Source organism: Haliotis rubra, unplaced genomic scaffold, assembly GCF_003918875.1.
Source record: "Haliotis rubra isolate DU_JTF1 unplaced genomic scaffold, ASM391887v1 Scf662, whole genome shotgun sequence".
Taxonomy (NCBI): Eukaryota; Metazoa; Mollusca; class Gastropoda; order Lepetellida; family Haliotidae; genus Haliotis; species Haliotis rubra.
Genome location: NW_025767371.1, coordinates 198,928 through 226,551, shown reverse-complemented (window position 1 = coordinate 226,551; position 27,624 = coordinate 198,928). Strand labels below are relative to the sequence as shown.

The following is a 27,624-nucleotide window of genomic DNA, read 5'->3' as shown; positions in this document are numbered from 1 at the left end:
TTATATAACACATTCTTAATCCTGATTCCAGTGAGTGATAAGTAAATGACAAAATATTAAACAATCTGGCTTGTGTTGTTTTCAACTCAATGTAAGCAACTACCATAATAGCCAACCATAACTGTAGCTGTGTCCTCTTCGAGAGGCATTTTAGGTGTGGTATAACTCCCTTATATACAGCGGTATGTAAACATGTATATATACAATTGGCACATTAATAAACACACTGGTGTAACCTCACTGTATGATACGAATCATGTGCTGGAATCAATATTGATATCATTCAAAAGGAAAGGAAATACTGATACAGTTTGACTGATCTATTGGGTGATATGAGACAACTACTGATTCCTGGCCAGTGTTAAACACCATGATGACTGATGGTAGTTTTTACTCTATCGTAAACTATGAATAGTAACATACGGATCAATGCTGTGGCTCTGTAGCTCACATCGCTCAGACTGACAACAAAACAGACACGGTTAAACTTGAAACATTTCCTGCAATAAATGAAGCATCAAGGAACAAATGTGTAAGAAGTGAATGTTTCCAAACCCATCACTTCGAATATAATGTTTTATATGGATAAAATTGTGAGATCAAGTTTGAATGTCCAAATCAGTCTGACGCCTGCACTGGCTGGATGTCGTTATCATTCTTGTTGAGTCCTGGGAAGAAGTAGAGGGATTTCCGCAACGTTGTCTCGCACTGAGTTACCTGCATCATGTTGCCACGGGTAACCAGAAGATTCACCTGTCAAGACATGATGTTTACATGACTCAAAGTCTTTTTCCAGTAAATGCCTACCTCCTTCAATTTCATATTACATTAATTCCACGTTGAAAACATGCTGTGATATACATTTTTATATATCACAATGGAAACTTTCACCTGTTTTTATGTAAAGTAGTTCTAGTATTCTAGTAGTTTCCATTTACATATAATTCAGCTGTTAGCTGGCTCATAGTTCCTTGCTTAAACAATTAGATCACCAATTTCCCATTTACAGTTTGCATTTGGTTTCAGGAACAAATACACCCCACTTGAATAACATGTAAGAGAGGCCATTGATGATGACCTTCACCTTACCTTAGTCATCATGTCTGACAGGTCCTTCCGGTAGGCGAATCGCTGGAAGATATAGGTGATAGCCTGCACAAACCATGTCCCCCGCTGTGTGTTGCGAAACGACACGTAATCTGAAAGTGTACCAATGTACTGTTAAAATGTACCATTATGACTTTCATGTATTTGGTCCCTGCTGGCTCTAATTCCATATTTGGTAATTATGTCATGAGAAATGTATTGTTATCGTCTAAAACTATTGTCATGGCACTGTAGTGACGCTGAGTTCGTGTTCGCCATTCATGTCCAAATATCTAATTTATTTGTTTTGATTTAACAAGTTCAACCTCAGTAATGATCTAAATTAAAGCTGAGTTGCTGTAAATTTTGATCAACTGATTAAAGAACGTTATTTTTAATACAGTAATACGACTTTACGGAAACCGTCGTCTTGTCATATCATGCACAGAGTGAGCTTTCTTCACCCTCAGGCTCATGAGAATGTTGAACATATGCTCACGTTCAAGCATTTGACCTAATACCACACTGTCTCAGTGATCTGACACAAAATACACACCCAAGAAGGTAGTAGTATAATCTTACAGCATATGTCTCCAAAATGGACAAATCTACCCAACTTAACTGCCATTTATACCATGATAAAACCTAGATGTACATTCAGTGCAAACTAAACGATATATTCCTCTCTTTATCTTAAACTATTACATTCTCAAACTCAAGATCGCTCAGGTATATTTCTCTGTTTCTCTGTTTTATGCATCTTTGATTTAAGTCATGTAAATAGAATTGTTGTAAATATTGGGAGATTCAATGAATAAAATATGTTTAAATGAAATCATATGACCTATATAGACATTCATACCACAACATGACCTATATAGACATTCATACCACAATATGACCTATATAGACATTCATACCTCCATATCAGCTATATACATATTCATACCACAATATGACCTATATAGACATTTGTATCAAAGTATGACCTATATAGACATTCATACCACAATATGACCTATATAGACATTTATACCACAATATGACCTATATAAACATTCACACCACAGTATGAACTATATACACATTTATACCACAATATCACCTATATAGACATTTATACCACAATATGACCTATATAGACAATTATACCACAATATGACCTATATAGACATTCATACCACAATATGACCTATATAGACATTCATACCACAATATGACCTATACAGACATCCATACCACAATATGACCTATATAGACATTCATACAATGACCTATATAGACATTCATACCACAATATGACCTATATAGACATTTATACCACAATATGACCTATATAGACATTCATACCACAATATGACCTATATAGACATTCATACCAAAATATGACCTATATAGACATTCATACCACAATATGACCTATATAGACATTTATACTACAATATGACCTATATAGACATTCATACCACAATATGACCTTTATAGACATTCAAACCACAATATGACCTATATAGACATTTATACCACAATATGACCTATACAGACATTCATACCACAATATGACCTATATAGACATTCTTACCACAGTATGACCCATATAGACATTCATACCCCAATATGACCTATACAGACATTCATACCACACTATGACCTATATAGACATTCATACCACAATATGACCTATATAGACATTTATACCACAATATGACCTATATAGACATTCATACCACAATATGACCTATATAGACATTTATACAATATGACCTATATAGCCATTCATACCACAATGACCTATATAGACATTCATACCACAATATGACCTATATAGACATTCATACCACAATATGACCTATACAGACATTCATACCACAGTATGACCTATATAGACATTCATACCACAGTATGACCCATATAGACATTCATACCACAATATGACCTATACAGACATTCATACCACAATATGACCTATATAGACATTTATACCACAATATGACCTACATAGACATTCATACCACAATATGACCTATATAGACAATTATACTACAATATGACCTATATAGACATTCATACCACAATATGACCTATATAGACATTCATACCACAATATGACCTATATAGACATTCATACCACAATATGACCTATATAGACAATTATACCACAATATGACCTATATAGACAATTATACTACAATATGACCTATATAGACATTCATACCACAATATGACCTATATAGACATTCATACCAAAATATGACCTATACAGACATTCATACCACAATATGACCTATATAGACATTCATACCACAATATGACCTATATAGACATTCATACCACAATATGACCTATATAGACAATTATACCACAATATGACCTATATAGACAATTATACTACAATATGACCTATATAGACATTCATACCACAATATGACCTATATAGACATTCATACCAAAATATGACCTATACAGACATTCATACCACAATATGACCTATATAGACATTCATACCACAATATGACCTATAAAGACATTCATACCACAATATGACCTATATAGACATTCATACCACAATATCACTTGTATACAAATTTATACCACAAGACCTGTCTAGATTATTTAAACAATATTACGTCCATTGTCTGTACCTGGTGTTGTTGCAAAGGCCACAAAGATATCTGCTCCTTTCGGCACCTTCATCTCAGCGCATGCGTCCGGCACAGTATCAGTTGGCTGGGAAACTGCCATACCATTAAAGGACTTCAACAGGCTCTCCCTGTCTTTGACCTGCTCTCGGAGTCTCACATCATCATTTTGGGGGTCTTCCTGCTGGTCGGGGGGCAGGACCACACCCATGTCACTCTTGTCTGCAGCAACACAGGGATCAGGGAGTTGTACAGGCAAAGGAGGGTGAGTTGTACAGGCAGAGGAGGGGGAGTTGTACAGGCAGAGGAGGGGAAGTTGTACAGGCAGAGGAGGGAGAGTTGTACAGGCAGGGTTTTTTTTTTGTACAGGCATAGGAGGGGGAGTTGTACAGGCAGAGGAGGGGAGTTGTACAGGCAGAGGAGGGGAGTTGTACAGGCATAGGAGGGGGAGTTGTACAGGCAGAGGAGGGGGAGTTGTACAGGCAGAGGAGGGGCAGTTGTACATGCAGATGAGGGGCTGTACAGCGAGAGGGGAGTTGTAGAGGCAGAGGAGGGGAGTTGTAGAGGCAGAGGAGGGGAGTTGTACAGGCAGAGGAGGGAGTTGTACAGGCATAGGAGGGGAGTTGTACAGGCAGAGGAGGGGGCTGTACAGGAGAGGGGAGTTGTAGAGGCAGAGGAGGGGAGTTGTACATGCAGAGGAGGGGGAGTTGTACAGGCAGAGGAGGGGGGAGTTGTACAGGCAAAGGAGGGGGGAGATTATGTGGCTAAAACACTTGCTCATCACTCCCGAGAGTTTGGAAGTTCATTTGTAAAACATATGAAAAACATACCGTATATCCTCTATTAAGCACCGGGCCTCTAATAACCACCGGGGATATAGCAGTGCTTTAAGAAACAAGCGGCGGGCCTCTAATAAGCGCTGGGTATAAACCTTTGCATTTTTTTGCAAATGTATTCTCCCTTGGTCTAAAAATAAATATTTTAAGGAATGGTCCCTTAAATCATAACTTCATGTACTCATCCCCGCTTTAAGAAATACAGGGTATTTTAATAAGCCCCGGGCCTGTAATAAGCGCTGGGCCTCTAATAAGCGCCGTGTCTGGAGTTACGTTGAAAAAATATATTAGAGGCTTGTTAGAGGAAATACGGTAATTCTAAGCAGTGACTGAGGGTAATATCCTGTCTCAAACAGAAATCCAAGCTCTCCACACAATCAAATCATTGGTTCCGATGTACCGTGTCAGTAGGAGAGTGAGTGAGTGAGTTGGGTTTTATACCACTTTTCGCAATATTCCAGCATTATCACGGCGGGGGACACCAGAAATGGACTTCAAACTTTGTACCGATGTGGGGAATCGAACCCGGGTCTTCGGCATGACAAGCGGACACTTTATCCACTAATCCACATTATCCCCACTGCCCGGTTAATAGGAAGAAACATGAATATAAGACAAATTCACTGATAACCAAGACGTACTGATGTTTCAACTTACTTCCACGACATGCTTGGATAAAGAACAGTTTGGGTTTTCCTGCTAGGGGTTTGCAGTGCTCGTTGTCGAAGAGTGTGGTGATTTCCTTGACTTCTGCCACTTTACCATCAACGCCAAATACTCCCCCACCGGTGCCATGGGACAACAGGAAGCAGATGAAACACTCCTGCTGCTCCTGCTTCAAGTCCTCCTGCAGGTCTTGGACTATCTTCATGATACCCTACAATATAATCCTGGCAATGGACATTGGGGGTGGAATGATCAAGATGCGTTTATTAATGATTTCAGCTGAATACATGATACATTTTAGGGATAAGAACTTCTGTTTATTCTTACATGTAAAGGTCCAGGTTAGAATATTGATCTTCAGTAACCCATGCTTGTCGTAAGAGGCGACTAACAGGATTGGGTGGTTAGGCTCACCGACCCAATTGTGCAGATCGATACTCATGCTGTTGATCACTGGATTGTCTGGTCCAGACTCGATTATTTACAGACCGCCGCCATGTAGCTGGAATATTGCTGAGTGCAGCGTAACTCTAAACTCACTCACTCTGTTTATTCTTGATCAAGTTCTTTCAGACATACTTCTTGTTCCTTCATCAGGTGTCTATGATGATAAAGAATATAAAGAAGTTTTTATCCATAAAAACATGTCATGTATTTATGTTCTTCCAACTTCTAAACACCTTTCAGGAACATCAGTATTTCAGTACATCACAGAGTGTCACAAGTGATACATATCATCATCGTTCATCACTTTTGTTAACCAACTTGCACAGGTATGGTACCAACAAATACAAAAACAGTAAGGGTGAAGTGAGATCAAACCCATGACACAAACATAACACACACGTCAGAGACAGCCATTGCGGCAAGCATTATCTTGTTGCATTATCTTGTTGCATTATCCAGACTTGGTTATATAGGATTCTGTGTTAAATGTACGCACTTACTTCTTTTGTTTGATTCTTATGAATGACAGTTTTGAAATGCAACTGTTGAAATAACACATCCAAAGATGTGGCATCAGTTTCTGATCCTTTCCGGTCCTCAAGGTTTTTCGCTTCCTCATTCTTCCGGGCTTGTGAGAAGTCTTCATTGCTGATAATCAGTACCAGGCCTCTCGGTTGTTTCTGCATACTGTACACCTGTACATCACAATAAACATCTCTGTGGTATAACTAGATATATGCCTCCACTCTCAGCTCCATATGTAAACTGTACACCTGTATGTAACAATATACAACTCTGAGGTATAACTAGATATATGCCTCCCCTCTCAGCCCCATATGTCTACTGTACACCTATACATAACAATATACAACTCTGTGGTATAACTAGATATATGCCTCCCCTCTCAGCTCCATATGTATACTGTACACCTGTATGTAACAATATACAACTCTGTGGTATAACTAGATGTATACCTTTCCTCTCAGCTCCATATGTATACTGTACACCTGTACATATCAATATACAACTCTGTGGTATAACTAGATATATGCTCCCCTCTCAGCTCCATAAGTCTACTGTACACCTGTACATAACAATATACAACTCTGTGGTATAACTAAACATATGCCTCCCCTCTCAGCTCCATATGTATACTGTACACCTGTACATAACAATATACAACTCTGTGGTATGACTAGATATATGCCTTCCCTCTCAGCACCATATGTATACTGTACACCTGTACATATCAATATACAACTCTGTGGTATAACTAGATATATGCCTCCCCTCTCAGCTCCATATGTATACTGTACACCTATACATATCAACATACAACTCTGTGGTATAACTAGATATATGCCTCCCTCTCAGCTCCATATGTATACTGTACACCTATACATAACAATATACAACTCTGTGGTAAAACTAGATATATGCCTCCCTCTCAGCTCCATATGTATACTGTACACCTATACATATCAATATACAACTCTGTGGTATAACTAGATATATCCCTCCCTCCCAGATCCATATGTCTACTGTACACCTGTACATAACAATATAAACCTCTGTGGTATAACTAGATATATGCCTCCCCTCTCAGCCCCATATGTATACTGTACACCTATACATATCAATATACAACTCTGCGGTATAACCAGATATATGCCTCCCCTCTCAGCTCCATATGTCTACTGTACACCTACACATATCAATATACAACTCTGTGGTATAACCAGATATATGCCTCCCCTCTCAGCTCCATATGTCTACTGTTCACCTGTACGTAACAATATAAACCTCTGTGGTATAACTAGATATATGCCTCCCCTCTCAGCTCCATATGTATACTGTACACCTGTACGTAACAATATACAACTCTGTGGTATAACTAGATGTATACCTTTCCTCTCAGCTCCATATGTATACTGTACACCTGTACATATCAATATACAACTCTGTGGTATAACTAGATATATGCTCCCTCTCAGCTCCATAAGTCTACTGTACACCTGTACATAACAATATACAACTCTGTGGTATAACTAAACATATGCCTCCCCTCTCAGCTCCATATGTATACTGTACACCTGTACATAACAATATACAACTCTGTGGTATGACTAGATATATGCCTTCCCTCTCAGCACCATATGTATACTGTACACCTGTACATATCAATATACAACTCTGTGGTATAACTAGATATATGCCTCCCCTCTCAGCTCCATATGTATACTGTACACCTATACATATCAACATACAACTCTGTGGTATAACTAGATATATGCCTCCCCTCTCAGCTCCATATGTATACTGTACACCTATACATAACAATATACAACTCTGTGGTAAAACTAGATATATGCCTCCCCTCTCAGCTCCATATGTATACTGTACACCTATACATATCAATATACAACTCTGTGGTATAACTAGATATATCCCTCCCCTCCCAGATCCATATGTCTACTGTACACCTGTACATAACAATATAAACCTCTGTGGTATAACTAGATATATGCCTCCCCTCTCAGCCCCATATGTATACTGTACACCTATACATATCAATATACAACTCTGCGGTATAACCAGATATATGCCTCCCCTCTCAGCTCCATATGTCTACTGTACACCTACACATATCAATATACAACTCTGTGGTATAACCAGATATATGCCTCCCCTCTCAGCTCCATATGTCTACTGTTCACCTGTAATGAGCGTAACAATATAAACCTCTGTGGTATAACTAGATATATGCCTCCCCTCTCAGCTCCATATGTATACTGTACACCTGTACGTAACAATATACAACTCTATGGTATAACCAGATATATGCCTCCCCTCTCAGCTCCATATGTATACTGTACACCTGTATGTAACAATATACAACTCTGTGGTATAACTAGATATATGCCTCCCCTCTCAGCCCCATATGTATACTGTACACCTGTACGCAACAATATACAACTCTATGATATAACCAGATATATGCCTCCCCTCTCAGCTCCATATGTATACTGTACACCTGTACGTAACAATAGACAACTCTGTGGTATAGCTAGATGTATGCCTCCCCTCACAGCCCCATATGTATACTGTACACCTATACATATCAATATACAACTCTATGGCATAACCAGATATATGCCTCCCCTCTCAGCTCCATATGTATACTGTACACCTATACATAACAATATACAACTCTGTGGTATAACTAGATATATGCCTCCCCTCTCAGCTCCATATGTATACTGTACACCTGTACATATCAATATACAACTCTATGGTATAACCAGATGTATGCCTCCCCTCTCAGCTCCATATGTATACTGTACACCTATACATAACAATATACAACTCTGTGGTAAAACTAGATATATGCCTCCCCTCTCAGCTCCATATGTATACTGTACACCTATACATATCAATATACAACTCTGTGGTATAACTAGATATATGCCTCCCCTCTCAGCTCCATATGTCTACTGTACACCTGTACATAACAATATAAATCTCTGTGGTATAACTAGATATATGCCTCCCCTCTCAGCCCCATATGTATACTGTACACCTATACATATCAATATACAACTCTGCGGTATAACCAGATATATGCCTCCCCTCTCAGCTCCATATGTCTACTGTACACCTGTACATAACAATATAAATCTCTGTGGTATAACTAGATATATGCCTCCCCTCTCAGCTCCATATGTATACTGTGGACCTATACATATCAATATACAACTCTGCGGTATAACCAGATATATGCCTCCCCTCTCAGCCCAATATGTCAAATGTACACCTGTACGTAACAAAATACAACTCTGTGGTATAACTAGATATATGCCTCCCCCCTCAGCACCATATGTCTACTGTACACCTGTACATAACAATATACAACTCTGTGGTATAACTAAACATATGCATCTCCTCTCAGTCAAATATGTATACTGTACACCTGTACATAACAATATACAACTCTGTGGTATAACTAGATGTATGCCTCCCCTCTCAGCACCATATGTCTACTGTACACCTGTACATAACAATATACAACTCTGTGGTATAACTAAACATATGCATCTCCTCTCAGTCAAATATGTATACTGTACACCTGTACATAACAATATACAACTCTGTGGTATAACTAGATATATGCCTCCCCTCTCAGCCCCATATGTCTACTGTACACCTGTACATTAAACAATATACAACTCTGTGGTATAACTAAACATATGCATCTCCTCTCAGTCAAATATGTATACTGTACACCTGTACATAACAATATACAACTCTGTGGTATAACTAGATATATGCCTCCCCTCTCAGCACCATATGTCTACTGTACACCTGTACATAACAATATACAACTCTGTGGTATAACTAAACATATGCATCTCCTCTCAGTCAAATATGTATACTGTACACCTATACATATCAATATACAACTCTATGGTATAACTAGATATATGCCTCCCCTCTCAGCACCATATGTCTACTGTACACCTGTACATAACAATATACAACTCTGTGGTATAACTAAACATACCGTATATGACCGTCTATAAGCCGATACCATGGATAAGCCGACCCCCAAACTTGACCCTCAAAATCAGTGTCAAAATCATATCTCTCATGGATAGGCCGACCCCCCGCGATGGGTTGCGGCCAACAGAGACCAGAGTACCCGGTAAGTATGTTCCATCAACGACGAGACACCATTACGAGAATATTACATAATAAAGATTACCGGTGTTTGTTTACCTTTTTTTAACGATCACTGCTTGCATCAACAACGAGACGCCATTTGGAAAGTGGATATACAGCGTAAGTGTTGGTGAGAATATTACATAATAAAGATTACCGGTGTATTGTGGCAACATGTGTTTGTGTTCCTTTTTATATCCCGAAGATCACTGCTTGCATCAACAACGAGACGCCATTTTGTGAAAAAGTACCATCGGTAAATAAAAACTGAAGTCAACTTTTGTTTCAAAATATATTATTTAAGTGTCCATATTTCATCTATATATATATGACAATAAGAAAAATAGTCCACTAACAATAAACACTGACATTTCTGCAAGAGAGTTCTGAGATTTTCACAAGTCATCGGCCGTAAACCCATCAAATTCCGTGTCACTGTCGATCCACATTATTCAAAGAATTCACTGTCATATATATTGTGTCTACTCACGGATCGAAACGAAGTGTAGTTGACAGAAAATGCATAATATATTTTGCTTCTCTAAATATCATATTTATTGTAGCAACAAACTGGCTTGCTTATTTTACCCCATTCAACAATCACAAACTGATTACGCTTCGTTCCATGTCAATGTGCTTACCACGTTCATGATGGTCCGTATAACCTAAGTGTTGATTATATATTTTTTACATAAAAACTATTACACAATGCTAGGATATATTTTTGGGGTTAAATAATAGTATTCAATCAATAGAATTCATCCCGTTATATTATTGTGCATGTTTGAACTTGTTCGCGGGGAAACGTGTGCACAGCTGATTGCTATTTCGGCTTTGTGTACGAGACAGATACGCACGGTAATCTTAATTAATTTATAGAGCAAAAACTGTAACTAAAATTACACAATGCTAGGATATATTTCTTTGGGTTAAATAACGGTATTATGTGTTATATTTTACTGATGACTGCGTCAGAATTCGTCCCGTTATATTATTGTGCATGTTTGAACTTGTTCGCCGGGAAACGTGTGCACAGCTGATTGCTATTTCCGGCTTTGTGTACGAGACAAATACGCACGGTAATCTTAATCCCTGCAAATAAAACAATGCCCAGCAAAAACAACTTATAACTTAAATGGTAAATAATCTTGTCTAGTGATGTTTAATTGCAAATTTGACGTCTCTACTGACAAAGTCGTCTTCTGTTGTTTGTTCCCGCGAAGTGATACGATGTTGTTTTCTTACCCCTGGAAAAAAGTTTGACGAAAGTGTAACTCATGGATAAGACGACCCCCTTCTACAGACTGCTTTTTTTGGTCCTCAAAATTCGGCTTATAGACGGTCATATACGGTATGCATCTCCTCTCAGTCCAATATGTAAACTGTACACCTGTACATAACAATATACAACTCTGTGGTAATACTTAACATATGCCTCCCCTCTCAGCCCCATATGTCTACTGTACACCGTTACAATATACAACTCTGTGGTATAACTAGATATATGCCTCCCCTCTCAGCACCATATGTATACTGTACACCTGTACGTAACAATATACAACTCTGTGGTATAACTAGATATATGCCTCCCCTCTCAGCTCCATATGTCTACTGTACACCTGTACATAACAATATACAACTCTGTGGTATAACCAGATATATGCCTCCCCTCTCAGCTCCATATGTATACTGTACACCTGTACATAACAATATAAACCTCTGTGGTATAACTAGATATATGCCTCCCCTATCAGCTCCATATGTCTACTGTACACCTATACATATCAATATACAACTCTGTGGTATAACTAGATATATGCCTCCCCTCTCAGCTCCATATGTCTACTGTACACCTGTACGTAACAATATACAACTCTGTGGTATAACTAGATATATGCCTCCCCTCTCAGCTCCATATGTCTACTGTACACCTGTAAGTAACAATATACAACTCTGTGGTATAACTAAACATATGCATCTCCTCTCAGTCCAATACGTATACTGTACACCTGTATGTAACAATATACAACTCTGTGGTATAACTAAACATATGCATCTCCTCTCAGGCCAATATGTATACTGTACACCTGTACATAACAATATACAACTCTGTGGTATAACTAGATATATGCCTCCCCTCTCAGCACCATATGTCTACTGTACACCTGTATGTAACAATATACAACTCTGTGGTATAACTAAACATATGCATCTCCTCTCAGTCCAATATGTATACTGTACACCTGTATGTAACAATATACAACTCTGTGGTATAACTAAACATATGCATCTCCTCTCAGTCCAATATGTATACTGTACACCTGTACATAACAATATACAACTCTGTGGTATAACTAGATATATGCCTCCCCTCTCAGCACCATATGTCTACTGTACACCTGTATGTAACAATATACAACTCTGTGGTATAACTAAACATATGCATCTCCTCTCAGTCCAATATGTATACTGTACACCTGTATGTAACAATATACAACTCTGTGGTATAACTAAACATATGCATCTCCTCTCAGTCCAATATGTATACTGTACACCTGTACATAACAATATACAACTCTGTGGTATAACTAGATATATGCCTCCCCTCTCAGCACCATATGTCTACTGTACACCTGTATGTAACAATATACAACTCTGTGGTATAACTAAACATATGCATCTCCTCTCAGTCCAATATGTATACTGTACACCTGTATGTAACAATATACAACTCTGTGGTATAACTAAACATATGCATCTCCTCTCAGTCCAATATGTATACTGTACACCTGTATGTAACAATATACAACTCTGTGGTATAACTAAACATATGCATCTCCTCTCAGTCCAATATGTCTACTGTACACCTGTATGTAACAATATACAACTCTGTGGTATAACTAAACATATGCATCTCCTCTCAGTCCAATATGTATACTGTACACCTGTATGTAACAATATACAACTCTGTGGTATAACTAAACATATGCATCTCCTCTCAGTCCAATATGTCTACTGTACACCTGTATGTAACAATATACAACTCTGTGGTATAACTAAACATATGCATCTCCTCTCAGCTCCATATGTATACTGTACACCTATACATATCAATATACAACTCTATGGTATAACCAGATGTATGCCTCCCCTCTCAGCTCCATATGTATACTGTACACCTATACATAACAATATACAACTCTGTGGTAAAACTAGATATATGCCTCCCCTCTCAGCTCCATATGTATACTGTACACCTATACATATCAATATACAACTCTGTGGTATAACCAGATATATGCCTCCCCTCTCAGCTCCATATGTATACTCTACACCTGTACATAACAATATAAATCTCTGTGGTATAACTAGATATATGCCTCCCCTCTCAGCACCATATGTATACTGTACACCTATACATATCAATATACAACTCTGCGGTATAACCAGATATATGCCTCCCCTCTCAGCTCCATGTCTACTGTACACCTGTACATATCAATATACAACTCTGTGGTATAACCAGATATATGCCTCCCCTCTCAGCTCCATATGTATACTGTACACCTGTACGTAACAATATACAACTCTATGATATAACCAGATATATGCCTCCCCTCTCAGCTCCATATGTATACTGTACACCTGTACGTAACAATAGACAACTCTGTGGTATAGCTAGATGTATGCCTCCCCTCACAGCCCCATATGTATACTGTACACCTATACATATCAATATACAACTCTATGGCATAACCAGATATATGCCTCCCCTCTCAGCTCCATATGTATACTGTACACCTGTACATAACAATATACAACTCTGAGGTATAACAAGATATATGCCTCCCCTCTCAGCTCCATATGTATACTGTACACCTATACATATCAATATACAACTCTATGGTATAACCAGATGTATGCCTCCCCTCTCAGCTCCATATGTATACTGTACACCTGTACATAACAATATACAACTCTGTGGTAAAACTAGATATATGCCTCCCTCTCAGCTCCATATGTATACTGTACACCTATACATATCAATATACAACTCTGCGGTATAACCAGATATATGCCTCCCCTCTCAGCTCCATATGTCTACTGTACACCTGTACATAACAATATAAATCTCTGTGGTATAACTAGATATATGCCTCCCCTCTCAGCTCCATATGTATACTGTACACCTATACATATCAATATACAACTCTGCGGTATAACCAGATATATGCCTCCCCTCTCAGCCCAATATGTCAAATGTACACCTGTACGTAACAATATACAACTCTGTGGTATAACTAGATATATGCCTCCCCTCTCAGCACCATATGTCTACTGTACACCTGTACATAACAATATACAACTCTGTGGTATAACTAAACATATGCATCTCCTCTCAGTCCAATATGTATACTGTACACCTGTACATAACAATATACAACTCTGTGGTATAACTAGATGTATGCCTCCCCTCCCAGCACCATATGTCTACTGCACACCTGTACATTAAACAATATACAACTCTGTGGTAAAACTAAACATATGCCTCCCCTCTTAGTCAAATATGCATACTGTACACCTGTATGTAACAATATACAACTCTGTGGTATAACTAAACATATGCATCTCCTCTCAGGCCAATATGTATACTGTACACCTGTACATAACAATATACAACTCTGTGGTATAACTAGATATATGCCTCCCCTCTCAGCACCATATGTATACTGTACACCTGTACATAACAATATACAACTCTGTGGTATAACCAGATATATGCCTCCCCTCTCAGCTCCATATGTATACTGTACACCTGTACATAACAATATACAACTCTGTGGTATAACTAGATATATGCCTCCCCTCTCAGCACCATATGTCTACTGTACACCTGTACATAACAATATACAACTCTGTGGTATAACTAAACATATGCATCTCCTCTCAGTCCAATATGTATACTGTACACCTGTACATAACAATATACAACTCTGTGGTAATACTCAACATATGCCTCCCCTCTCAGCCCCATATGTCTACTGTACACCGTTACAATATACAACTCTGTGGTATAACTAGATATATGCCTCCCCTCTCAGCACCATATGTATACTGTACACCTGTACGTAACAATATACAACTCTGTGGTATAACTAGATATATGCCTCCCCTCTCAGCACCATATGTCTACTGTACACCTGTACATAACAATATACAACTCTGTGGTATAACTAGATATATGCCTCCGCTTTCAGCACCATATGTCTACTGTACACCTGTACGTAACAATATACAACTCTGTGGTATAACTAGATATATGCCTCCCCTCTCAGCTCCATATGTCTACTGTACACCTGTACATAACAATATACAACTCTGTGGTATAACCAGATATATGCCTCCCCTCTCAGCTCCATATGTATACTGTACACCTGTACATAACAATATAAACCTCTGTGGTATAACTAGATATATGCCTCCCCTATCAGCTCCATATGTCTACTGTACACCTATACATATCAATATACAACTCTGTGGTATAACCAGATATATGCCTCCCCTCTCAGCTCCATATGTCTACTGTACACCTGTACGTAACAATATACAACTCTGTGGTATAACTAGATATATGCCTCCCCTCTCAGCTCCATATGTCTACTGTACACCTGTACGTAACAATATACAACTCTGTGGTATAACTAAACATATGCATCTCCTCTCAGTCCAATATGTATACTGTACACCTGTATGTAACAATATACAACTCTGTGGTATAACTAAACATATGCATCTCCTCTCAGTCCAATATGTATACTGTACACCTGTACATAACAATATACAACTCTGTGGTATAACTAGATATATGCCTCCCCTCTCAGTCCAATATGTATACTGTACACCTGTACATAACAATATACAACTCTGTGGTATAACTAGATATATGCCTCCCCTCTCAGCACCATATGTATACTGTACACCTATACATATCAATATACAACTCTGTGGTATAACTAGATGTATGCCTCCCCTCTCAGCTCCATATGTATACTGTACACCTATACATATCAATATACAACTCTGTGGTATAACCAGATATATGCCTCCCCTCTCAGTCCAATATGTATACTGTACACCTGTATGTAACAATATACAACTCTGTGGTATAACTAGATATATGCCTCCCCTCTCAGTCCAATATGTATACTGTACACCTGTACATAACAATATACAACTCTGTGGTATAACTAGATATATGCCTCCCCTCTCAGTCCAATATGTATACTGTACACCTGTACATAACAATATACAACTCTGTGGTATAACTAGATATATGCCTCCCTCTCAGCACCATATGTATACTGTACACCTATACATATCAATATACAAGTCTGTGGTATAACTAGATGTATGCCTCCCCTCTCAGCTCCATATGTATACTGTACACCTATACATATCAATATACAACTCTGTGGTATAACCAGATATATGCCTCCCCTCTCAGTCCAATATGTATACTGTACACCTGTATGTAACAATATACAACTCTGTGGTATAACTAGATATATGCCTCCCCTCTCAGTCCAATATGTATACTGTACACCTGTACATAACAATATACAACTCTGTGGTATAACTAGATATATGCCTCCCCTCTCAGCACCATATATGTATACTGTACACCTATACATATCAATATACAACTCTGTGGTATAACTAGATGTATGCCTCCCTCTCAGCTCCATATGTATACTGTACACCTATACATATCAATATACAACTCTGTGGTATAACCAGATATATGCCTCCCCTCTCAGTCCAATATGTATACTGTACACCTGTATGTAACAATATACAACTCTGTGGTATAACTAGATATATGCCTCCCCTCTCAGTCCAATATGTATACTGTACACCTGTACATAACAATATACAACTCTGTGGTATAACTAGATATATGCCTCCCCTCTCAGCACCATATGTATACTGTACACCTATACATATCAATATACAACTCTGTGGTATAACTAGATGTATGCCTCCCCTCTCTCAGTTCCATATGTATACTGTACACCTATACATATCAATATACAACTCTGTGGTATAACCAGATATATGCCTCCCCTCTCAGTCCAATATGTATACTGTACACCTGTATGTAACAATATACAACTCTGTGGTATAACTAGATATATGCCTCCCCTCTCAGTCCAATATGTATACTGTACACCTGTACATAACAATATACAACTCTGTGGTATAACTAGATATATGCCTCCCCTCTCAGCACCATATGTATACTGTACACCTATACATATCAATATACAACTCTGTGGTATAACTAGATGTATGCCTCCCCTCTCAGCTCCATATGTATACTGTACACCTATACATATCAATATACAACTCTGTGGTATAACCAGATATATGCCTACCCTCTCAGTCCAATATGTATACTGTACACCTGTATGTAACAATATACAACTCTGTGGTATAACTAGATATATGCCTCCCCTCTCAGCACCATATGTCTACTGTACACCTGTACATAACAATATACAACTCTGTGGTATAACTAGATATATGCCTCCGCTTTCAGCACCATATGTCTACTGTACACCTGTACGTAACAATATACAACTCTGTGGTATAACTAGATATATGCCTCCCCTCTCAGCTCCATATGTCTACTGTACACCTGTACATAACAATATACAACTCTGTGGTATAACCAGATATATGCCTCCCCTCTCAGCTCCATATGTATACTGTACACCTGTACATAACAATATAAACCTCTGTGGTATAACTAGATATATGCCTCCCCTATCAGCTCCATATGTCTACTGTACACCTATACATATCAATATACAACTCTGTGGTATAACCAGATATATGCCTCCCCTCTCAGCTCCATATGTCTACTGTACACCTGTAATGCGTAACAATATACAACTCTGTGGTATAACTAGATATATGCCTCCCCTCTCAGCTCCATATGTCTACTGTACACCTGTACGTAACAATATACAACTCTGTGGTATAACTAAACATATGCATCTCCTCTCAGTCCAATATGTATACTGTACACCTGTATGTAACAATATACAACTCTGTGGTATAACTAAACATATGCATCTCCTCTCAGTCCAATATGTATACTGTACACCTGTACATAACAATATACAACTCTGTGGTATAACTAGATATATGCCTCCCCTCTCAGTCCAATATGTATACTGTACACCTGTACATAACAATATACAACTCTGTGGTATAACTAGATATATGCCTCCCTCTCAGCACCATATGTATACTGTACACCTATACATATCAATATACAACTCTGTGGTATAACTAGATGTATGCCTCCCCTCTCAGCTCCATATGTATACTGTACACCTATACATATCAATATACAACTCTGTGGTATAACCAGATATATGCCTCCCCTCTCAGTCCAATATGTATACTGTACACCTGTATGTAACAATATACAACTCTGTGGTATAACTAGATATATGCCTCCCCTCTCAGTCCAATATGTATACTGTACACCTGTACATAACAATATACAACTCTGTGGTATAACTAGATATATGCCTCCCCTCTCAGTCCAATATGTATACTGTACACCTGTACATAACAATATACAACTCTGTGGTATAACTAGATGTATGCCTCCCCTCTCAGCTCCATATGTATACTGTACACCTATACATATCAATATACAACTCTGTGGTATAACCAGATATATGCCTCCCCCTCTCAGTCCAATATGTATACTGTACACCTGTATGTAACAATATACAACTCTGTGGTATAACTAGATATATGCCTCCCTCTCAGTCCAATATGTATACTGTACACCTGTACATAACAATATACAACTCTGTGGTATAACTAGATATATGCCTCCCCTCTCAGCACCATATGTATACTGTACACCTATACATATCAATATACAACTCTGTGGTATAACTAGATGTATGCCTCCCCTCTCAGCTCCATATGTATACTGTACACCTATACATATCAATATACAACTCTGTGGTATAACCAGATATATGCCTCCCCTCTCAGTCCAATATGTATACTGTACACCTGTATGTAACAATATACAACTCTGTGGTATAACTAGATATATGCCTCCCCTCTCAGTCCAATATGTATACTGTACACCTGTACATAACAATATACAACTCTGTGGTATAACTAGATATATGCCTCCCCTCTCAGCACCATATGTATACTGTACACCTATACATATCAATATACAACTCTGTGGTATAACTAGATGTATGCCTCCCCTCTCAGTTCCATATGTATACTGTACACCTATACATATCAATATACAACTCTGTGGTATAACCAGATATATGCCTCCCCTCTCAGTCCAATATGTATACTGTACACTTGTATGTAACAATATACAACTCTGTGGTATAACTAGATATATGCCTCCCCTCTCAGTCCAATATGTATACTGTACACCTGTACATAACAATATACAACTCTGTGGTATAACTAGATATATGCCTCCCCTCTCAGCACCATATGTATACTGTACACCTATACATATCAATATACAACTCTGTGGTATAACTAGATGTATGCCTCCCCTCTCAGCTCCATATGTATACTGTACACCTATACATATCAATATACAACTCTGTGGTATAACCAGATATATGCCTACCCTCTCAGTCCAATATGTATACTGTACACCTGTATGTAACAATATACAACTCTGTGGTATAACTAGATATATGCCTCCCCTCTCAGCACCATATGTATACTGTACACCTGTACGTAACAATATACAACTCTGTGGTATAACAAGATATATGCCTCCCCTCTCAGCTCCATATGTATACTGTACACCTGTATGTAACAATATACAACTCTGTGGTATAACTAGATATATGCCTCCCCTCTCAGCTCCATATGTCTACTGTACACCTGTACGTAACAATATACAACTCTGTGGTATAACTAGATATATGCCTCCCCTCTCAGCTCCATATGTATACTGTACACCTGTATGAAACAATATACAACTCTGTGGTATAACTAGATATATGCCTCCCCTCTCAGCTCCATATGTCTACTGTACACCTGTACGTAACAATATACAACTCTGTGGTATAACTAGATATATGCCTCCCCTCTCAGCTCCATATGTATACTGTACACCTGTATGTAACAATATACAACTCTGTGGTATAACTAGATATATGCCTCCCCTCTCAGCTCCATATGTCTACTGTACACCTGTACATAACAATATACAACTCTGTGGTAATACTCAACATATGCCTCCCCTCTCAGCCCCATATGTCTACTGTACACCGTTACAATATACAACTCTGTGGTATAACTAGATATATGCCTCCCCTCTCAGCACCATATGTATACTGTACACCTGTACATAACAATATACAACTCTGTGGTATAACTAGATATATGCCTCCCCTCTCAGTCCAATATGTATACTGTACACCTGTACATAACAATATACAACTCTGTGGTATAACTAGATATATGCCTCCCCTCTCAGCTCCATATGTCTACTGTACACCTGTACATAACAATATACAACTCTGTGGTATAACTAAACATATGCCTCCCCTCTCAGCTCCATATGTATACTGTACACCTATACATATCAATATACAACTCTATGGCATAACCAGATATATGCCTCCCCTCTCAGCTCCATATGTCTACTGTACACCTGTACATAACAATATACAACTCTGTGGTAATACTAAACATATGCCTCCCCTCTCAGTCCAATATGTATACTGTACACCTGTACGTAACAATATACAACTCTGTGGTATAACTAGATATATGCCTCCCCTCTCAGCTCCATATGTATACTGTACACCTGTACATAACAATATACAACTCTGTGGTATAACCAGATATATGCCTCCCCTCTCAGCTCCATATGTATACTGTACACCTGTACATAACAATATACAACTCTGTGGTATAACCAGATATATGCCTCCCCTCTCAGCTCCATATGTATACTGTACACCTGTACATAACAATATACAACTCTGTGGTATAACTAGATATATGCCTCCCCTCTCAGCTCCATATGTATACTGTACACCTGTACATAACAATATACAACTCTGTGGTATAACCAGATATATGCCTCCCCTCTCAGCTCCATATGTATACTGTACACCTGTACATAACAATATACAACTCTGTGGTATAACCAGATATATGCCTCCCCTCTCAGCTCCATATGTCTACTGTACACCTGTACATAACAATATACAACTCTGTGGTATAACTAAACATATGCCTCCCCTCTCAGCTCCATATGTATACTGTACACCTGTACATAACAATATACAACTCTGTGGTATAACTAGATATATGCCTCCCCTCTCAGCCCCATATGTCTACTGTACACCGTTACAATATACAACTCTGTGGTATAACTAGATGTATACCAGAACTACATATTGACACTGTACATAACATTAAACACTGTTGTTGAACTAGATGTATACCATTCCTCTATCAGGTCTGTCAGGCTATGAATCTCTGTATATAGCTTAGTAAGTAATTACATTGTTATATAGCATGGGCATACAGCTTTCATTGTCTCTTTTGCATACTGAACCAGGAACATGAATGGGTATATATTGTTGTCCGTTTGCCGCAAAATTGTACCGAAGGAAGGACAGATATATTCTATAGTCTGTTTGCCACAAAGTCATACCAAAGGAAGGAAGGAAGGAAGGACAGGTACTTATCATAGTCTGTTTGCCGCAAAATCGTACCGACGAGAGATAGAACAGGTGTGCACTACACTCTAGATCTACACTATATATTTTCTCCCTGTTCGGATTTCAGGTAAAAAAAGGTGCCTACACTGGTTGTAAGAAGAGACTAAATCTGCTGGTCAAGCTTACTGACTTTGTTATTTGCATGTCATTGTATCCCAACTGTGTTGAATAATAGGCAGGATGTCAATCACTAGATTGTCTGATCCAGACTTGATTATTAACTGCCTTAATAGAGCTGAGTGTGTCATTTAACAACAAGGAAACACACAAGTCTTTAGCATTATTGTGTAATTGTAAACACACAAGTCTTTAGCATTATTGTGTAATTGTAAACACACAAGCCTTTAGCATTATTGTGTGATTGTAAACACACAAGTCTTTAGCATTATTGTGTAATTGTAAACACACAAGCCTTTAGCATTATTGTGTGATTGTAAACACACAAGTCTTTAGCATTATTGTGTGATTGTAAACACACAAGTCTTTAGCATTATTGTGTGATTGTCAACACACAAGTCTTTAGCATTATTGTGTAATTGTAAACACACAAGTCTTTAGCATTATTGTGTAATTGTAAACACACTGCCTTGAAGTATTCCATGTACATCCCATTATGTCATCCCATGGGAAAGAGGTCTGAAGTGATGCAGGTGTGTTTACCTTAACCACTTTACTGACACCAACACAGGCATGGTACAGACAAACCAAGAAACATCAGGACAAACCGGGATTTGAACCCACAAACAGAAGAGCTATGACTGTAAATTCAGTTTAGTCAGTACTCAACAGTTTGACATTCAGAAATGTTTCAGGATATTTTGAAAGGATATTGAGCTTCAGTTTCCAGGGATGAGTTTGTAAAAGGAACATACCGTACTTCTGGGTTCCGCAGACTTCCTGAAATTACTCAGCATGTAGGGGTCTCCGCTGGCCTCTTGAACTTTCACAACCAGGGGGTTGTAATTCTCATCTGGCCACACTGAACAAATAAACATATCATTAGCCACTTGTAATCAGTGTGCATTTTGTCTATTTATTGACAGTTAGCTTATCTATTGCATATTGTCCATGTGTCATATTGGTTCTACATGAGTGATGATGATGATGATGATGATGATAGGATATTTATTAGGGGTGGGTATTGCAGAGAATTTTCATATTGCGATATATTGCGATGCGGAAGCATATATTGCGATATGTATTGCAATATATTGCATGGATTATTTTTTTTAACAAAAACTACTTAAAATCTAGTTAATGCTTGATTATAAAGCAAAAACACAACAAAATCACTATGATTGATTAACCTTTCAAAAAAACTTTTAATCATGACAAAATAAAAATGTAAGTAACATTTGGCACTAATGAAACAGGGAAAAGAACAATTATAAAAAACCGGCAATATCCGAAGATTTCCGAGTGTCACGAAGAAGTTTTCCGAATGCTTGTCAAAATACCGGTTTTCGATCAGCGTATCGCAATACGTATCGTTTTCATGTCTGAACCGGTAAATACCGGTTATACTGCGCAGCCCTAATATTTATATAGCGCACATATCCACACAACTAGTACATGCTCAAGGCGCTTGAGTGTTCCCTTGATCAACGGATGTCGTTTTCTCTGGCATTCTATTAACCAAATCAACTCACCGTGGAGTATTCAGCTCATGCAGCCTGTTACTGTTAGGCGCAGCGAGTTATCACACAGCCTTTGCAGCTGAGTGAACTGGGACACATAGTCAAAGTATTTAGTCCAATGATACTGCATGTTACTATACCCACAACTAGGTGTCAGCATGTGTTTGTGTGTCCACCATCTGGTCACCTACCATCGGATGAGTGGGTTCGTTTAAGTGCACAGGGTTGTGTACTGCACAGGGGTAGTGACAACACTGAAAGAGCCTGCAAGTAATGTTAGCTCCAAGGCTTTTACACCCAGTCACAAGTGGGGATCGATCCAAGCAACTTTCGCTTACTAGTGCAGCACCTGAGACAGCTCGCCCACCTTGCCCCCAAGGCACTTCAGAAGTTGGGATATAAAATGTAGACAAACTTTATAGATAACAATTTCTTTATTTTGTGTGAGCGACGTTTCGATACTGATTGTTGTAGTGTTGTCAAGGTTGACTGTGGTACAAGAATCTGTATCGAAACGTTGCACTGACGAAATAAAGAAGTTGTTATCCATAAAGTTTGTCTGTATTATAGACTGGTTGTCTTTGAGAACCTTTCTTCAATGAAGGGCTATTTATTCTCAGCTCCATCGACAGGGATGAGAATGGGTATGAGTGAAAAAAGAGGAAAATGAGCCTGGGGTGTTGGGGCCATAGGTTCCCAAGCCAGACCCGATGACCCCAACGTGATCAAATCTGTGGCCCGTAGAAAATGTTCATCCCTGCATAGAATCAACGCTGTATAACTGCATGGTGAATGCCAAGAGTTGTTTACTTAACTGCTTTATCTTCCATCTTTTTCCGTATGTCGGAATTATTATAAGTGTGGTCAGCCTGTGGTCAGCCTGTGGTCAAGGCTGGGTTTGACCTTGGGGTGAGTTATACCTACCAGCTGGAAGGTCATCATCAAGGTGGTCATCCGGGTGGGACTCCTGGATTGGACGGTGGACTTGGCGGCGCTTTTGTTCCTGAGCTTTTCTTGATTTAGCTTGTTCAGGTTTCAGAATATCTGCCACATGTCCGTTGTCCGACTCAATAAGGGCTTCGTAAAACTCTTCGAATGCTCCTGGTCCTCTCCGAGGCAAACAGTCCAGCAGTTCTCTTTTTATGTCAGTAGGGTTGCCTGCGTACTGAAAGTAAATGTGTAATGAAGTTCAGTCATGTTGTTTTACTTGAATGGAAAGGTAGTGGCTCTTCCTTCCTCCTCCCCAAATTTACCATGGCTTTCCTCACTGTGGGTATACTGATATGTACACAATCTGTTGAAAGAGTTTCCTAATAAACGTCATTCAGACATTGGTATGTCATACACTTTAGAATACTATTTAACACAAATGAATGAGTGAGTGAGTGAGTTGCTGAGAGAGTTTTGTTTTAAGCCACTTTGAGATAAGTTTATTCCTATCCCACTGAGACAGCTTCACGTGGGAGGAAGAAGAAACTGCTACGTTGACCAGAAAATGGATAAGAACATGCACCAGGACAGACTTACCATTATGTTGTCTTTCAGACTATTGTTCAATGTTCCCTTCTCTATCAGCTTGTCGATGATGTTCTTGAAGTTATACATTTCCTCCAACAACTTTGTGCGATTCACACGCAGGATATTCTTGTGCTTGTCATCCATCATGGGATGACTGCAAGAAGAAAACAGTGGGTGAGTGAGTGGGTTTGGGGTGAATGAGTGAGTAAGTGAGTGAGAGTGAGAAGGTTTTGGGGGAGTAGGTTTTGATGAGTGAGTGAGTGGAGGGATAGCAGAGTAACAAGAGGAATGGAGTGAGTGAGTGAGTGGTGGAGGTATGGTGGAGTAAGAGGAGGAATGGAGTGAGTGAGTGAGTGAGAAGGTTTTGGGTGAGTAGGTTTTGATGAGTGAGTGAGGGGATGGATGGCAGAGTAACAAGAGGAATGGAGTGAGTGAGTGAGTGGTGGAGGTATGGTGGAGTAAGGAGGAATGGAGTGAGTGAGTGAGAAGGTTTTGGGTGAGTAGTTTTGATGAGTGAGTGAGTGGAGGGATGGCAGAGTAACAAGAGGAATGGAGTGAGTGAGTGAGTGGTGGAGGTATCGTGGAGTAAGAGGAGGAATGGAGTGAGTGAGTGAGTGAGTTGGAATTTGGTGCCGCTTGGGACAGTATTTTAGTATCACGGCATGTCAACTACATGCCTGAAGAAGACTAACATGATGCAGGTGTTGGCTGTCATCTTGCTGAAGCCAACTAGCATGGTTATTGTACTGACATATCAGAGAGATAATCAGGACGGAAGGTGAGGTGAGGTGAAATTGGGCTTGAGAATATTTCGCTCATATGACGACGTGCATGCATGTGTATGTGTATGTGCGGCTGCTTGTACTAGCCCAGACTGAAGCTGGTTTTATAGTGCTAGCCCACTGAGATACCATGCCACAGTGAAGCATGAATACCCCACTCAGACACATTATACTGACTCCAAGCCGACCAGTCCTTGTTGTACCCATTAATGCCGAGAGCCAGGCAGGGACCAACAAGTACCATATTTTAACGTCTTTTGGTAAAACGCGGTCGGGGATCGAACCCGCGACCTTCTGCTCTCCGGGCGGACGCTCTAACCACTACACCACGGAGGCGGTCCAGGACGGAAGGAGATCAAGGCATGGTTTAGGAATTAAAGCCTACCTGGTAACTGTAGCATTTGTTATAGATCAAGAGTAGAGTGTGTCAGGTGTAAGGGATTTGACACACTGAATGGGCATGTGCAGGATGACAACTTGACACAAATAGCTGTTTGTATTAGTTACGACAACATATTTTTGGTGGCAATTAGAACTTGCCACACAAACTAGGTCATGTGACTTAACAAACCAGTGACATATATTGTGTCATTTGTGTAATAAAGTTTAGTTTTGCTATTCTAAGATGCAGAACTTAAGTGAGTGAGTATGGTTTTATCAAGGCAGGGGACACTAGAAATGGGCTTCCCACATTGTACCCATGTGAGGAATCGAACGTGGGCCTTGGTATCCTGAGCGAAAGCTTTTACCACTAGGCTACCCCACCACCCCATAGAATTTAAGACTAACCATTTGTTTTAGTGGAGATGAGTCAAGTCTGTTACAAGCTGCCCTGTAAATATAAAATTCTGTTACATTTAATTGCCTGAACCCTTACAGCAAGCAATAAAATATGTCTTAAACACTACAAAAATGGACAGCTTAATGTTAAATATGTAACATGTATTTGGGCAACTTGGGTTATAATAATCAGCGCCAATGAGCACCGTCGGTGGAAACTAGGCAGGTAGTGCGTCATGCTACAATAACCCTTGTACACAACAGCATAATGCAGGCTACATGGAGGATATCCCAGCAGTACGTACTCTCTAACTGGGGTACGGGAGTATTACACAAGACTAAGAAGATGTGTGGTGTGAGACGAACTTTTTTACCACAATCCACACTGTAAATTAACGTTGCATGTTGAACAATGCAGCTAACGAATGTCTAGATCCTGTCTGGCTGTAACAACAGATAGAGAAGCACCACTGACCCTGTCAGTCCAACAGTCGACAGAACAACCTACAGTACCTGTAACAACGGAACAGCTAGCACGTCAAAACATGTACACCGGGTAGATCCATGCACTGTACGTTGGTCAGCCTGCTACACCTCTACATGTTTGCTTGTTTACAGTTACGTAGAGTACAGGGCGTCAAGTGTCAAATGTCGAACTGCAAGCACAATCCTTACGAAGCTGTAAACCGAAACAA

The 27,624-nt window shown here is 39.1% G+C and overlaps 1 protein-coding gene across 2 annotated transcripts; it reads right to left on the bottom strand.

Moving 5' to 3' along the window:
• Positions 1-295: 295 nt before the first annotated feature.
• LOC124257484 (caspase-2-like) lies at positions 296-27,624 on the bottom strand. Of its 2 annotated transcripts, XM_046691550.1 has the most exons (10): positions 27,443-27,624; positions 26,939-26,981; positions 25,377-25,521; positions 24,774-25,014; positions 23,085-23,191; positions 6,175-6,369; positions 5,219-5,438; positions 3,729-3,947; positions 1,090-1,199; positions 296-753 (listed from the first exon to the last, which is right to left on the bottom strand). In XM_046691550.1, exons 3-10 carry the CDS (start codon positions 25,512-25,514, stop codon positions 619-621), a joined length of 1,365 nt encoding a protein of 454 aa, XP_046547506.1. In that variant the 5' UTR covers positions 25,515-25,521; positions 26,939-26,981; positions 27,443-27,624; the 3' UTR covers positions 296-618. The 2 variants fall into 2 exon arrangements, with proteins under 2 accessions (XP_046547506.1, XP_046547505.1); XM_046691549.1 differs by lacking the exon at positions 26,939-26,981.

Coding starts and splice junctions, on each gene's coding strand:
- LOC124257484 (XM_046691550.1), bottom strand. CDS start 25,514: ATGATGGATGACAAGCACAAGAATATCCTGCGTGTGAATCGCACAAAG. Junction 25,015..25,376: donor GTCTGAAAGACAACATAATG/GTAAGTCTGTCC, acceptor ATTTACTTTCAG/TACGCAGGCAACCCTACTGA. Junction 5,439..6,174: donor ATAAGAATCAAACAAAAGAA/GTAAGTGCGTAC, acceptor ATTATATTGTAG/GGTATCATGAAGATAGTCCA.